Source organism: Telopea speciosissima, chromosome 4, assembly GCF_018873765.1.
Source record: "Telopea speciosissima isolate NSW1024214 ecotype Mountain lineage chromosome 4, Tspe_v1, whole genome shotgun sequence".
NCBI classification, from domain to species: domain Eukaryota; kingdom Viridiplantae; phylum Streptophyta; class Magnoliopsida; order Proteales; family Proteaceae; genus Telopea; species Telopea speciosissima.
Genome location: NC_057919.1, coordinates 12,026,203 through 12,041,315, shown reverse-complemented (window position 1 = coordinate 12,041,315; position 15,113 = coordinate 12,026,203). Strand labels below are relative to the sequence as shown.

At 40.8% G+C, this 15,113-nt stretch overlaps 1 protein-coding gene across 2 annotated transcripts; it reads right to left on the bottom strand.

Annotated features, from left to right (window-relative positions):
* Window positions 1-2,832: 2,832 nt before the first annotated feature.
* LOC122658749 lies at window positions 2,833-13,846 on the bottom strand. Of its 2 annotated transcripts, none has more exons than XM_043853848.1 (3): window positions 13,748-13,846; window positions 10,789-11,686; window positions 2,833-3,129 (listed from the first exon to the last, which is right to left on the bottom strand). In XM_043853848.1, exons 2-3 carry the CDS (start codon window positions 11,652-11,654, stop codon window positions 2,949-2,951), a joined length of 1,047 nt encoding a protein of 348 aa, XP_043709783.1. In that variant the 5' UTR covers window positions 11,655-11,686; window positions 13,748-13,846; the 3' UTR covers window positions 2,833-2,948. The 2 variants fall into 2 exon arrangements, with proteins under 2 accessions (XP_043709783.1, XP_043709782.1); XM_043853847.1 differs by having other exon boundaries at window positions 10,789-11,721; window positions 13,748-13,844.
* Window positions 13,847-15,113: the final 1,267 nt, after the last annotated feature.

Here is a 15,113-nt window from a genome sequence, read left to right as displayed (position 1 = left end):
GTCAGTAGAAGCATAGGCGGATTCTAATAGGATGGTCAAGATTATTCTCAAGGCTTTGGAAGTGGTCTGGCCTTGGAAGTTTGATATTTAGTTATGTTGTTCCAAGTTTCAAAAATTTGTTATTAAGATGTGACAATTTGTTATTTAAGATGTGCCTCAGGTTGTCTATCGCCACATCTGATATTAACTCTGAATTCATTTTCTTCGATTGCTGCTTCTCCTTTTGTTTGTGTCTAACACACATTGTCCACGAGGTTCAAAAACAAATCACAAGAAGATTTGAAGGAATACAGCATTTGGAACACTGGATACGATGCTAGATTGGTTGGTTGGAGGTTTGCTGGTTGGAGATCCGCCCCCCCCCCCCTCCCCTCTTCGTCATGTTTGCAATTCTCCTTTGGTCACTATTTTTCTTGCGCCCCTTTCTTCCCTATGGTAGGGGATCTGTTTGTTTGTCATAGCCTTCGCCCCTCCTCTAAGCTATAGTTGGCCATTTGGGTCAAAAGAAAAAAAAATCCACTGGATATGCCATTGGTACCACAGTAGTAGTGGAGCAACTCTTTCACATTAGGGTTTGAAAAACCCGAGATGTCACTTTCAAGGAAGAAGAAGATTAGTGAGAGAAAAAGTGAGGCTGGAGTTTAATGCCTTCGCATCCTGTTCTATGCATCACTGTTTTTCCTCTACCATGACTGTAAATAAAATATGTACCAATTATAGCCACTCATGGCATTAAATAAAACTATTTACATGCTAATGCAACCTCAATTTGAATATAATAAATTAAAGCCAAGGTTAGAGACAATTACATTTGACTTCATCCACTTGAACAATATTTACATGCTGATGCAACCTCAATTGAATATAATAAATAAAGCCAAGGTCTCAAATATTCACATGATGGAATCTTGTCAGCATGGACACTAATATTTTTCAAAATTGCCATAGAGCTCAGAAGTTCATCCAATCTTCTTGAAAAAAATTCTCTCAAGATATTCTCCTGATCGGGAAGTGGAACCAATATTGAGAATCACTTTCATGCACTGAATAATAATGTGAATCCAATGCATCAATATAGAGTGAGGATAGATCTCCAAAATACATGAACAAAAATAACTATTGGAGAGTCTCTTTGTGAAACAACTCGCGATAATTTATACAAGATTCTTAGAGTGATCTAGACATACATACAATATGAATGCTCACATAAAATGGGTTTGATTGATGCACTTCCAATAAAGCCTTCTCTCATTAGGTTGGGTCCAAAAATTTTAAACTTGAAACTGTTATCAAATTGGCCTATGTTGATTTCAAAAAGCCCTATTATCTCCACCTCAAATTTGAAAGCCCCAACTATTCGATCTCAAAAAATCTAGAATCAGCCGCTCCAAAATGTCTAGAATTGGTATTGGTCAAGCTGATCCCAATCCAAATCGGTCAATTAGACTGGTAAGATTCTGATTTTTAAAAGTGGTTAACTTGTATTGTCATATCACCCCACCTGCCTAAATTAAACCTTTATAGCTCTCGATGGAAGAATATGATGATTGAGAAAATGACGCGGTGGCAGACTTGGTTAGTGGTCATGTCACCCTCGTCAAATGGATTAAAATCCTCTCCAATTACGGTGTAGTTTGAGGTTAAATGCTTGACATGTGGAAGATGTTAAATCCAATGGTATTGAAAACAGGTGGTTTTGCTTTGTAGACCATAATTGGATAACCAAGTTTTGACTTAGAGAGGGGGTGTGAGAGAGGGTTTTGCTCGTTAAGATTCATTGTGTATAGTCTTGATATTTATTTGCTGCTTTTCCAATGGGATTAGTTAGAATTTCGCATGGTTGCGGAAGCTTTAGCAGTTTAAAAAGCTCTTGAAACTACTCTTCATCTTCAAATATCGAAGTTGATTATTGAGAGTGATAATCTCTTGGCAATCAACATTTTGAATGACCTTACACAAGATGTTCCTTGGAAAATCTCCAACATCATCTCGGATTGCTTTCATCTTGCATCGACTTTTGAGGATATCATATTTGTTCACACACTGAGAGAAACCAATTCAATACCTGATTGTCTTGCATCTAGAGGCGCTCACTCTCAAAGACCTTTTGTGTTCTCTGTCTTCTCCCGCTCAATGTATTCTGCTCTCTTTGTATGTTGTTCCCTGGTTAATAAAGTCTTCTTTATCAAAAAATAAAAAATAAAACACAACGTAGTCTTGATGTGGTACGAGGGTTTTGTTTTGAGTGAAGTCTTGATGTGATACATGTTACATCAGCAAAGATTCACATTGGAGTGCGCCATACGTCAATAATCTACCCGGCGTCCCGGCTTGTGATCTGAGTTGGTATGCTTTTCAATTGTTAATAGAATCTTTACTTAGACATAAAAATTAAAAAGGGTAATTTACACACATTTCCCCATCTGAGTTGGTATGCTTTTCAATTGCATGAGAGAACATGCAGAGACATCAACATGGATGATTTCATGGGTCAGGGTGGTAATTTCACGTGCTCCTGTGTCTGGAGGCAGGAGCCACATGACCAGACTGTTCTTTTTTCTCTTCAAACTAATATGACAAAGGCTTATCAAAACACGTAACAGATGCACACGTCGTGCCCACACCCGCATAAAGATTACTGTTTAAATGACTCATAAAACTGCACAAAATGCGTTAAGAAATTCTAGAATTGTAACTCAATTCAAAATGGATTTCTCATCTGATGAATCCATGCTCCAATTCAAGGACAAAAACACAATAATCTCAGCAGATTAACAATATAGCACAATTGATGCAACATTAAATTAGCATTCCAAATGAGGGATTTTCACAAGGAGCCTATCTATATAGGCATTGATCCAGGATGGTACACTTGAAGGACGGGCGGATCTGCTTGATAACACCTTTACAAACGATGCAGACCAGCAATAGCACAAGAATGCATCCTTCTAGGAACTGGATAGTGAAGCATTCAGAGCCATTACCTTACACTGTTCATTCATGGCCAACAGCTGAGCCTCCTTCTTGTCAAGTAGAGCACTCAGCCTAACATTCTCCTCCATGAGTTTCTGCACCTCAGCCTCTTTCCGCATCTTCTCACTCTCCAAGTGAGTGGTCTTAGTAACTAGCCTGCATGAAGAAAGCCCATAAACCAGACAAGGATCTCTCAAAAAGGGAAACGGGAAGCAATCATAAAAGGGCAGTAGGGGGATTAACTATAATTGATAGGATAATGTATTCGACCAAGTTAATTTTTGCATATAATCAGCTACTCATTTTTTCAATGAACAGTAGCATGCTCCATGGTGTGCCGAAACTAAACATGGACCACCATTAGCCATGTCTCAAACTAATCAAAATGCCAAAAAAGGGGATAAAGTTGGATCCCAACTAATCTTTACCAATTTCTATTTATATAGCTAGGAGCTTGGTCACTGAATATTGCATATCCATACAGAGGTCCACTAGTTGTTTTCCCCAAAACTCAAAATGCATAAACTCAATAGTAAATGGAAACAACATCAACCAGTCAGAGGGAAGGTTAGCACAATGTGTCAGAACTCACAAACCTAGTATTGACTTTTAGCCAAGAATGGGTTTTTGTCCCAGATTAACAGTGAAATTTTATTGCAAAAAATAGCTAGAATAGAAAGATAAGTATAAGACCAACAGGCCAAAGCTGAGGGGCCTGAAAAAGGAGAGAAACTTAGGACACACATACTAAAAGACAAACAGGCCATACACTTTACAAAGGTCACTCACCATACCCCTATTTATACGACAAGTAGTTGGGATAAGGCTTAGAGGGTTGAGTTGAGGTGTACATTAACCCAGATGTTGGGAAACTAATGCACAAGACGTATATCAAAGGGATGAATTCAACAAAACAAAGAAGAGAAATGGGAGAAAGGAGAACCATATCAAATATGACAACCCACTGAGACCAAATAAGTCCATGTCCTGTTTAGGTTGCTCTTTTTGTTTATTTATTTATGTTTGGGGATAGTTGTCTAGCTCACTCATTTGCAAGTAACAGTTGCAAATTTAGGAGGCAAGAAGATGTTCAACAGGAAGTTTATGGTCTATGAGGCCATGTGGAAAGCAAAATGTGCCCTCGTGAATGGCTCCAAAGCAACAGACTGGATCCTCCATACACCCCCGCCTCCCTTCCAACATAAGAGGCTCAGAAAATTGCATTTGCATGATATTTCCTAACATGAGAATGATCCAGAGAAAGTGAAGATGTCATTTAATTTCAACTCTTCATTTGCACGAGAACTCATTATTCAATCTAATTTTTCCTATATTCTTTGGCAGAACAAATGCACCAAAGCAAATTCTGTTAGCATCCTGAGAATTTAAGGTGATATTAAATGATCATCCAAGAGATAACAAAAGGATAAGGAGAAAGCCAAGCTTTTCAGAAAGACCATACAGACCCCTAATGACCGAATGAATAGGGTTTTCAGGTAATAACAATGCTGAACTCTTTTATGTGCATCCCCCATAGAGAAGCACACCATCTACTTCAGATTGTGACTGGGATGGTTGATTGTGGAAAGATAAATGTGAACAATCCATAGGTTCGCTTTTGGATGGATGGTCTGGATACACAATCATCCAAAAAACATGCAGCTAAAAGGGAGAATTTTGCGGCAAAAGGATTTATAAGACCTACGTAGAAGAATATTTTGTTTTCTGTGAATCTAACTATACTTGCTTCTGCCTTCCGAGCTGTCCCTGTGATCCAGGGCGTTTTCTAAAAGCTCCTCCATATGATGCTATTTCGATTGGAATTTTTCTACACGAGCCATTTGGAATGGTGTCAAACTTACTATCATGCAGCACCAAGGGTAGAATGTGTCAGGGAACCTCATTGCGCTTTCAAGGGATTGAATACTCGACCTCCCTTCTCTGTTACCATGTTACAACCGCCTATCTTAAAAGCTCGAACTGTTTAGTAAGGGCAACAACAATGTATATCAACAAATAGTGACACAAACATTGCACCACCAGTTAGTTCAATCTCGATAAATGTATAAACAATGCAAACACAAGCAGAATCAGAGGATGAAGAAATGATCATCATGATGTGAAGGGGACAATGGTGGCCGAGGGGCAAAGATCAAGATTTTTAGATTACACAAGAAATTCTTCATGGTTCTAAAACCTCAATCACATCGTCAAATGTTGAATAAACTTTTCACTCATGGAAGTTGTCATGAGATCAAGCCAATGTCAACATGCTACATCATCTTTCAACATGAAACTGAATCACTGGCATCAAGAGCTAAAACTCTGGTCAACCAGTGTAGATGAAACAAAACTGGACAGCCTGCTATTAGAAGAAAATGTTATAGGCAGATTGCAGGGGGGGAGGGAATATAACGAGCAGTTCGCTGGAGGAATTAGGGATATAACCACAACCTAGAGAAAACTATCACAATGGATGCTCAAATATATAAACACAGCAAAGGGAAAGACAGATATCATGATTGCCAGTCACCTAGTAAGTTATGATCAATTAATCAAGAACTTTTGTCAGACCACTTGATTATGCATATTTTCACATGAATATGTCGCCAATGGCAAAACATGCTCTATATAACAGCATTTATTGTTGTCATTGTACGTGGGGTTCAGTAGTCTGGACCATGCAGACATTTAAGCATATATATGAACCGAAGTACTTCATTGCGTCTTTGAGTTGTTATAGTTAGATTATTATGCAAACAAGTCATGCACATGCAACATTAAGTGCGCAATTGCTAAATTCCGATTCTGGAGTCCAGAATCTGCATGAAGGAGATTCTACGATTCTTCTCTCTCTCTCTCTCTCAAAAAAAAGACGAAAAAACAAAACAAAACAAAAAAAGGAAAGAGAAACTACTATTGGCTACATCTCACTAAGGAATCGAATCCCCAACAGTCTAGAGTAAACAACACCTTGTTTTGCAAGATCATCTGCAAAATCTGTGGGTGATTCTCCTCCAGATTATCAAATTTGAAATCTTGAATTTTGCATGGATTCTAGATCCCAGATTCGGCTATCTAATCAGAATCCCAAAACCTCAGAAGCAGCTCGGAAAAGCATGCACTTTAGCACTTGAAAAAATCATTTGTCAGTGTTTGCATAAGAACAAGACACTGCATCATGTGGACATTTACATCTATATCAAATGTCAAAATTTAGTGGGCGAGCCTTGACGCAACGGTTAAGTTATGTTGAAGTATCGAGAATTGTTGTGAGGGGAATCTCGATTAGGGTATTCTCATATCCTGATCAAGATTCCCTCCACTTTCTGTTTCCTTTTCTGTTGTGATTTATTAGTGATTCCTAGTTAGTTTAGGATTAGTGATTCCTAGTTAGGTTATGATTATGATTGGATCCTAATACAATTAGGAGTCCCCCTTTGTAATTCAAAATATAAATAAAGGTTGTGAGGGGGGGCGGGGACTGGAGATTAAGACAATCGTCTCTCTCAGTCCCTGTTCCTCTTCTCCATCTCTTCTATTCTCTTCTTCACTCTCGGTTCTGGTTCGTCTTAATTGTTTGATCTGCTACATGGTATCAGAGCTATACCCTTAGACTGGAAGTGATTTGCAGTTCTAGTTTGAGGGTCTTCTATTAGGATCCAATCATAATAACCTAACTAGGAATCACTAATCCTAAACTAACTAGGAAACACTAATAAATCATAATAGAGAAAAAGAAACATCAAGTGGAGGGAATCTCGATCAGGATATGAGAATACCCTAATCGAGATTCCCCTCACAACAATTCTCGATACTTCAACAAGTTGCATTGCAACCTGTTGGTTGCGGGTTCAAAACTTGGAAACAGTCTCTCTTGCGAAACAGGGGACAAAGGCTGCGTACATTTGCCCCTCCCAGACCCTGCAGTAGCTGGAGCCTCGGGCATTGGGATGCTCTCTTTTTTTTATTTTTATCAAATGTCAAAATTTGTTGCCTTCTTGCCCCCCCCCCCCAAATGAATCTTTTTACTGAAGGATCAGAAAAAAATCGGCCCAGATCTCCTGCAGGAATGATTTGGAAGGTCCAAAACCAAAAGAGTGGTATTTGCTAGCAACAACATAATGGAGGCAGTCAATCAATATAGGTTGTGGACTTCTCACCCTCTCTATCAGCCTACCATCAAGAAAGCTTGGCGCTTACCGGTTTCCTCCCCCTCTCTCCCTTTGGTTGCCCTAGCTCGCAAGCTCAGGAATACCAAATCTGCCCTCTGTAGGTGGAACCTCTCCACCTTCGGTAACATCCCCTCCAGGCTCTCCTCCTGTCGCTCTGATCTTTCTAGAATCCAATTTAAGCTCCAGTCTGACCCTCTCAACCCGACCTTTGCCGCTGAAGAGAAGCGCCTCGCTGAAGAGCTCTCCTCTCTCTCCCTCTCTGAGGAAAGCTTTCTCCGCCAGAAATCTCGCTCCAAATGGCTTGAGCTTGGAGATTCGAACTCTGCCTATTTCCACCGCTCCCTTAAAGCCAGGCAGAATTCGAACCCCATCACCATCCTCCTTGACTCTGATGGGGCTTCGCTCTCCTCTCCCTCTGAAGTCAAAGAAGTTACCTCCTCCTTCGCCACCCTCTTCAACCCCTCTCTTACTCCCCCTTCCACCCATCCCCCCGGGTCTCATTGATAAGTTTATTCCTCCCTCCCTCTTCAACTCCCTTACTGCCATCCCCTCAGATGATGAAATTACCCAGGCTATCCTCTCCCATAAATCCAACAAGGCTCCTGGCCCTAACGGCTTCAGTATGGGATTCTTCCTCAGCTGCTGGGATTCTTTCAAAGGGGAGATCTTCAAAGCCATCCGCAGCTTCTTCTTCAAGCCTAGTCAGCTGGGTCAGATCAACCAAACCTTCATCTGCCTTATCCCTAAACAGGACGGGGCTACTTCTCTGACTGACTTTCGGCCCATCTCTCTTTGCAATCTCATTTACAAGTTCATTGCCAAGAGCCTTGCCAACCGAATTAAAGTGGTTATCCCCTCCCTTGTTAGCCCCAACCAGCCGGCTTTCATCACTGGTCGGAGCATTGCGGACAACATCATCCTCTGCTCTGAGATCGTTAGAGGTTTTGACCGCAAATCTCATTCCCCGGCTGCTCTCTTAAAAATCGATCTCCACAAAGCTTTTGACTCCATCCGTTGGGACTTCATCTGTGATGTGCTCTCTCTTATGGGCTTCCCCCCTGTCTTCATCCGCTGGATTTACGCTTGTATTTCCTCCCTCTCCTTCTCTGTCTTGGTCAATGGTTCCCCCGCTGGGTTTTTCCGCTCCAAAGTCGGTATTCGCCAAGGATGCCCCCTCTCCCTTTCCTCTTCTCCCTTGCCCTGGAAGTCCTTTCCAGAAGCCTTCAAACCAAAACTGACCTCCACCTCATCTCCCCTCTCCCTAAATGCAAGCACACCAACCTCTCCCATCTGGCCTTTGCAAACAATCTCATGATCTTCTCCAAGGCATCCCATTCCTCCATCTCTGAAATCATGGATTCGCTCCATCTCTTTGAGTCCCTCTCTGGCCTCCGTGTCAATCTCCTCAAATCCAAAATCTTCCTCTCTGGCATCTCGAACTCTTCGAAAGAATCCCTCTGGCTCTTAACTGGTTTCTCCATCGGCTCCCTTCCTGTCACCTATCTTGGCCTTCCCCTCATCCCTGCTAGGCTCTCGAGCCATCATTGCACCCCCATGCTTAACAACATTCGCAAGCGTCTTCAGCTCTGGAAAGGCAAGCTTCTTTCTTACGCTGGAAGACTTGAATGTATTTGTTCGGTCCTTCAAGCTACCTACATCTATTGGACTGCCATCTTCTTCTGCATTCCTAAGTCTACCATCAAGGCCATTGAACGTATCTTCTGTGCTTTCCTTTGGAAGGGTTGCGAATCTTCCGGATTTCTCCACCCAGTTAGCTGAAAATCTATCTGTCTCCCCAAATCTGAGGGTGGTCTTGGCATCCACCGCATCCGTGACTCCAACACGGTAGGCATCCTTAAGCTTCTTTGGAGAATCGCTTCCCACCAGGATTCTATCTGGGTTTCTTGGGTCCATTCCCATCTCCTTAAATCTGACTCCATCTGGACTGTCCCCTCTCGTGCTGACTCCTCCTGGATTTGGCACAAGATCCTCTCCCTCCGCCCTTTGGCTCTTCGTGGTATTTCCTCCATCGCTCATGGCAATTCCACCTCTCTCTGGCTTGACCCTTGGCACCCTTTAGGCATCCTTTACAATCTTCTTGGTCCTAGAGCCATTTACTCCTCTGGCCTCCCCAAGGCTGCCCCGGTCTCCTCCCTCATCTCCTCCAGCTCTTGGACCCCCCACCCCTCCCTCAACCCACTTATTCTCTCCCAAATCTGGCCAACCCTTCCCCCGTTAATGCCAAACCTCTCACCACACTGATAAGATCACTTGGCTTCCCTCCCCCTCCGGAAATTTCTCCTCCTCTTCTGCTTGGAACTTCTCCAGAGACCCTAGTCCCTCGGTCCCCTGGCACACCCTAGTCTGGTTCAAGGGCCACATTCCCCGCCACAACCTTACTGTTTGGAGAGCCCTTTGACTTTGCCTGCCTACCCAAGCCTTCCTTATTCACCTCACCATCCCAGTTTCCCCCTCTTGTAACCTTTGTTGGACTGGCCGTGAAGATATCCCTCATCTCTTCTTTGCATGCCCCTTTACCTCCTTCATCTAGAAAAGAACCTTAGCCTCCATTTGGCCGCGTAGCAGAAGGATCAGAAGTTTTGACCGTGAATGGCTTTGGCTTCTCCAAACCTTCTCTGGGAACTCCACTTGTGACACTACTGGAAAGCTGGTCTTCAATGCCGCTGTCCATCATATCTGGATGGAAAGGAATCTCAGAAGATGGACTTCCAACTCTAGATCTTTTGATGTGATTTGGAAAGCCATCTCCTTTGATGTCTCCTCCAAGCTCAGCTGCCCTTCACGGATACACCTAGAAACAGGCACATTTTGACTAGTTGGGACCTTAATATTGGCCTTTTGTGGTCCTCCTCCTCTGTGTAGGCTGGAGGATCGCCCCCCCCCCCCTTTTCTTCCTTCTTTCTTTCTTTCTCCCCTCCCCCCTGTTTTCCCCTCTTGTACATTGGTTCTTCAGTCCTTTCTTTCCTGCCCCCCTTGGGGCTCGGTAATATAATTATTTACCAAAATAAAATCAATATAGATTGATCCGAAATCTGATTCAAATCCAATATAGCACCTATGGATACATAAGAAATGTATCGAATCGATTCTTTGATTTTTCTCTTTTTCATATTTTTGTTTCAAGAGTTTCCATAGCGTTTCATGTTTCACCTCATAAAAGAAGTATTACCAATACTTATTCCCCCCCCCCCCCCCAAAAAAAAAAAAAAAAAAAAACTAATCTTACCAATAAACATCAGTACCACAGAAAGATACTACTCTCACTAAAAAGAGAACTTCACCCATACATGTCACTTAGAGAAACACTGAAATCAAATCTGTCTGTGTGTGTGTCATCACATGCATGCATAAGAGCAGCCAGAAAACCAATTACTTAAATAAGAATGGACAAGCAAGTAATAACAAATTGAGTGCATACACACACGAAAAAGAAACAAAAAAAACTTTATTTTCATCTCCTTTTTCTTTTTATTTTTAATTTTATTTTGTGTTTTTCTTTTTTTTGGGGGGCGGGGGGGAGGGGGGGAGTGTGTAAGAGAATGGAATACGAAGTGGGGTCATTATATGTTGGGGATTCATATAGAGCAGGCACTTAACAGGCAAAACGAAAGTAACGCACCTCTCAAAAAGCCTCTCAATTGTTTGAAATTGCTTCTCTGATGAAAGAAGTGTTCCCCGCACACTGATAAGACTACTGACATAGGATTTCAGCGACTCAAAATCCTGCTTCACACGACAAAGCTCCTGTTCATTTTCTGAAGCTCGTTGCCTTTGTCTAGATGTTTCCTGAACCATATCTTCAACCTTCTGCTTCATTTCATTTAGAATACAGTTTGTACCCAGCGCAAACCTTTCCATTTCCTCTACCTTCGCTGACATGCTTTCAATTTGAAGAGACTTCTTTTTAATCTCTTCCTGACCTAAAGTAACCTTTTCTTTCTCAACAGATGTTTCAGTTTCTGCCATGATAACCCGCTTCACAAGAGCTTCCATTACATCCGTCACCATTCGTATGGACTTAAGTATTTCACCAATATAAGCTCCATCATGTTGATCAATGGATCCTTGCCTGTTACTGATTATGGTCCAAGTTTCCTCATCTGCACAATCAAAGGAAGAAAGATCGACATCCTTTGACCATTCGGGCAATGGCGTACCATTTTTGTCAACAAGACCCATCCCTTCTTGATGTCTGATTCCACATGAAGTATGAGCCAAATGTGGAACTGCCATGATTCTTGCTTTTGATGTCAAGTGCGTAAGCAATGTTGCTGTAGTTTTGACCCTTCGCCAAAGAACTTCTACTTCGTTCTTGGCTTCTTTCTCAGAATCCTGGACAGAAGCCTTTACCTCCATAAGCTTTGCCTGCAAGGCATCCACCTGAGACTGTCGTCGTTCCATCTCCTCCTTCCACATGAGGTTTGTTTCATTTAGCTGAGACTTCAGTGACAGAAACTCTAAGTCTTCCTCCATTTTCACAGCCATCCTTTAGTCTCAGTTCTGAGAAGGAATTGTATCTGAGATGAAACTCTGAACCTTTGAACAAGATATACTGGATGATGTCATACAAACTTGAAAAAAGGAATAGAGGAAACATTCAAATTCAAAATTAAAATGTAAAAGGAAACGTCTGTAAATAGTCTTCTTTATTGATGCCTGATGAGAAGAATGCAAATTGCAAATGTGAAGGAAACGTTCCCTAAACAGGCCAAGCCATTGAATGTTTTGATTGAGTTGGACTTGGCAAAAAGTTGCAACCTTAGAATGGGTTATGAGCATAGAGAATCCAATTAGGGCCTTTGTCAGTTATGCTTGGATGATGCCATGCTAACAATATTTAATGTTAATTATAATTTTAAAAAAAAAAAAAAGAAGGATATACAACTGCAGCATTAGTGACTTTACATAACAGCTTCACATATATGATAGCACGACTCTAGTGTCAGGTTCTTGCTGAGAAATACAGAAGAGGAACTCCAGTTTGGATTTGGCATCCAAAAACAGGGTGAGGATGGGAGAAGCCATTCTAGAGAGCCTTCTCAGAGTAGACATAGAGCTCAAAACAAAGTGGATTCACAGATAGGAAATTTTCATGGTATGATCCTCCACTAGACCAAATCTGATAGGAAACACACCATCAAAGAATGACTTGAGTGAGAAAGCAGTTCAGCATGCAGTTCAGTTGGTTGCTTTCACATCGGACATGAAGTAAAGGATTGATCAACTCACTCACCGAAGGGAAGAGGTTAATTAGGACCTAAGAAGCAACTCTTCATAAGAAATAAATAAATCAAATTCAGTGCTTTATATAGGTTAGAGATGTCAGGAAACACACTAAGTGTTAGAGAAGGGATTCAAAGGCCACAAAACTATTATAAAAGAACAAGTTTTCGCATTCCACGAACGGAAAATGCACTTTATTCCTAGTTGAACAGATTCAAGTAATTTCCTATAGGGGGACAAAATAATGAATAGTGCTTTCGCACAACAAGAGTGCAAAATAATGGTGCAGGATTTTCTTTGGCCACTAGCGTTTGGGACCGGAACCGGGAACCGTCCCAATACCATCCCACTAAAACCCGGTACCAGACCGTCCCATTAGTAAATGGGACGGTACTGGTATCTGATTTTGGTACCAAATGATAAATGGGACGGGACGGCTCTGGGACAGGATTCCCAACTGTACCAGTACCGAAATACCAATTAGGCACCGGCTGGTACCGAAACTACTAGCACCGTTTAAAAAGAAAGAGTATATAAGGTCTTTTAAAAAAACAAAAAAAAAAAAAGAAAAGAGAAAAGGTATAAGAATTACGACTCATTAGGGTTTCACTAATTGCCTTTTGAATACAAAGAGGAACAATAGGTCAATACAACCATAGCTTGAAGTCTCTCCTCACAGAACCTGCTACAGTGCTACTCCCTCCTCCCTCGACCAACTACATCTACCAGGTTCTTCCTTTTTGCACTTCGTACTTCATACCATACTACCATGTGACATGTGTGATAAATAGAGTTTTGTTTGGAAAAATCAAAGAGGAAACACAACGGGATGACTTCATATTGCTGAGGACAATGCAAAAAACTCTTTTTTGCAGGGAGTAGAGATTCCATACAAAAACATAAAATTTGAAAAGGTTTTTTTTTTTTTTTTTTTTTTTTTTTTTGAGCGTTAAAAGAACTAAAAAAATAAAAATAAAAATTGAAAACGTTAGTCCAGTATAGGAGAGGAAAATGAACCCTCCAGTCTCAGATATCTCATCTTGTCAAGTCTTCTATTAAACCCATTTCGACGTTTCCTAATATCCTGACAAAGTTTTTCTTAAGTTGATAATCTTGAGTTATCCTCAATCCTCATAAATCCAGTTTATAAAATACGCATTAATGCGCCAACATATAAAACAACTAACTTCAATATACAAGAGCTCCTTCAATCCGAAGAAATTCAGCAACAATTACTGAAGTTTAAACAAACTGTAACCCAACATGTCTGTTTTTACATCCCAAGATCAGTTCAACTAGGAGAAGTAAAACCCAATAAATGAATAAAAAAATAAAAAAAAGGGAATCCAAGTTACCTCTATTTCAAGTTCCAACAGGAAGTATGGCTTTTCGCACTAGTAAACAGAGTATTCAAGAATCCAATAACATATGATCATCTCTCCGCCGACAAACTTGGGGCTTTCTTGCTTGTTGCCTTAGCTTGCCCTAGACTCATAAAGAACGAAGATATACAGATAATCGATAACCAAGATTCAACAAAAATCGTTCTTTTCTCCAAACCTATCACACCAGAAACCCCAAGTATAGATAACAATCCAGAAACATAAAATGCAAAGAAAAATCAAACTGAAAGACAAACAAAGGGAAAACGAGATTAAATAGGAAGATTAAAGACGCAGGATTTTGATCGAAGAATTACAGCTTGTAATTGAGAAATCGGAGAAACCTTTTTAAGGGTTTTGACTGTAAAGACGATGATGTTTGTCCAACACGCGTTCTGATTGGGGAACAATGGAAATTGAGCACGGGGTAGGCTGGTTCTTCGCTTTTTTGCTTTTTCTTTTTTTCGTTCCTGGCGATGTTAACGTTTGTTACCGTTAACGGGGTAAGCTGCTTCTTCGCCTTTGGAGGAGGTAGAATGTGGGATCTGATTCCAAGATGACGGGACAGTCAAGCTTACGCTTTACGTGTTAGGTCGTAAATGTTTTTTTTTTTTTTTTTAAATTGTAATTATTATCAATAGGGGGAATATGATTGAATTATTAATTCTAAAACACTTATATTTTAAGTATTTTACTTTTCAATCCTATCCCTTTAGCTCCTTGTAGTAAATGGAAGAAAATTAAATCACTTTTAAAAGAAAAACGATAAATTTATATTCATGATTGTATACCTTACCTAAAATTTTTCAAATTTATTTAATTTTTCAAATTTTAAAATTGATTGAAATATAAAATTTAATTTAATTATGAAATTTAGTATGTTTTAAAATTAGTTACATAATTATGTGAGATGAAGATTACAATCGCTTTCATTTTTCTATTAAATTGATTTCACTTCTTATCCCTTTCCTTTCCCATCAAACGGGGCTTAGTAACTAAACAGATTTTACATCTGAAAAATATGAGGGGGAGACTTTTTGTTATGTGGTAGCGTGGCCTCTCTGCGAGTGTCGAGGCCAATGGTAGTACCTGGAAGCATCAACAGGTGGAATTAAAATCCTCTGCAGTACCAGCAGGGCGGTAGTGCACATCCGACGGCACAGCAGATGCCACATGTGCCATGTGTGCCACCTGGGCTCTGCTGTGCCATCGGATGTGCACCACCGCCCCGCCGGTACTACAGAGGATCCTGGTCCCAACAGGTGCCGTATCTTCACCTTTCAAATGGGGGTGGGGTGGTTATTTTGGATTGATTGATTTGCCCAAATTGAATCGTTAT

Bases quoted from the DNA above. Each gene is read 5' to 3' on its own strand.
- LOC122658749 (XM_043853848.1), bottom strand. From the start codon at position 11,654: ATGGCTGTGAAAATGGAGGAAGACTTAGAGTTTCTGTCACTGAAGTCT. The intron at 3,130-10,788 runs GTGCGTTACTTT...TTCTTCATGCAG, and splicing joins ATTGAGAGGCTTTTTGAGAG to GCTAGTTACTAAGACCACTC.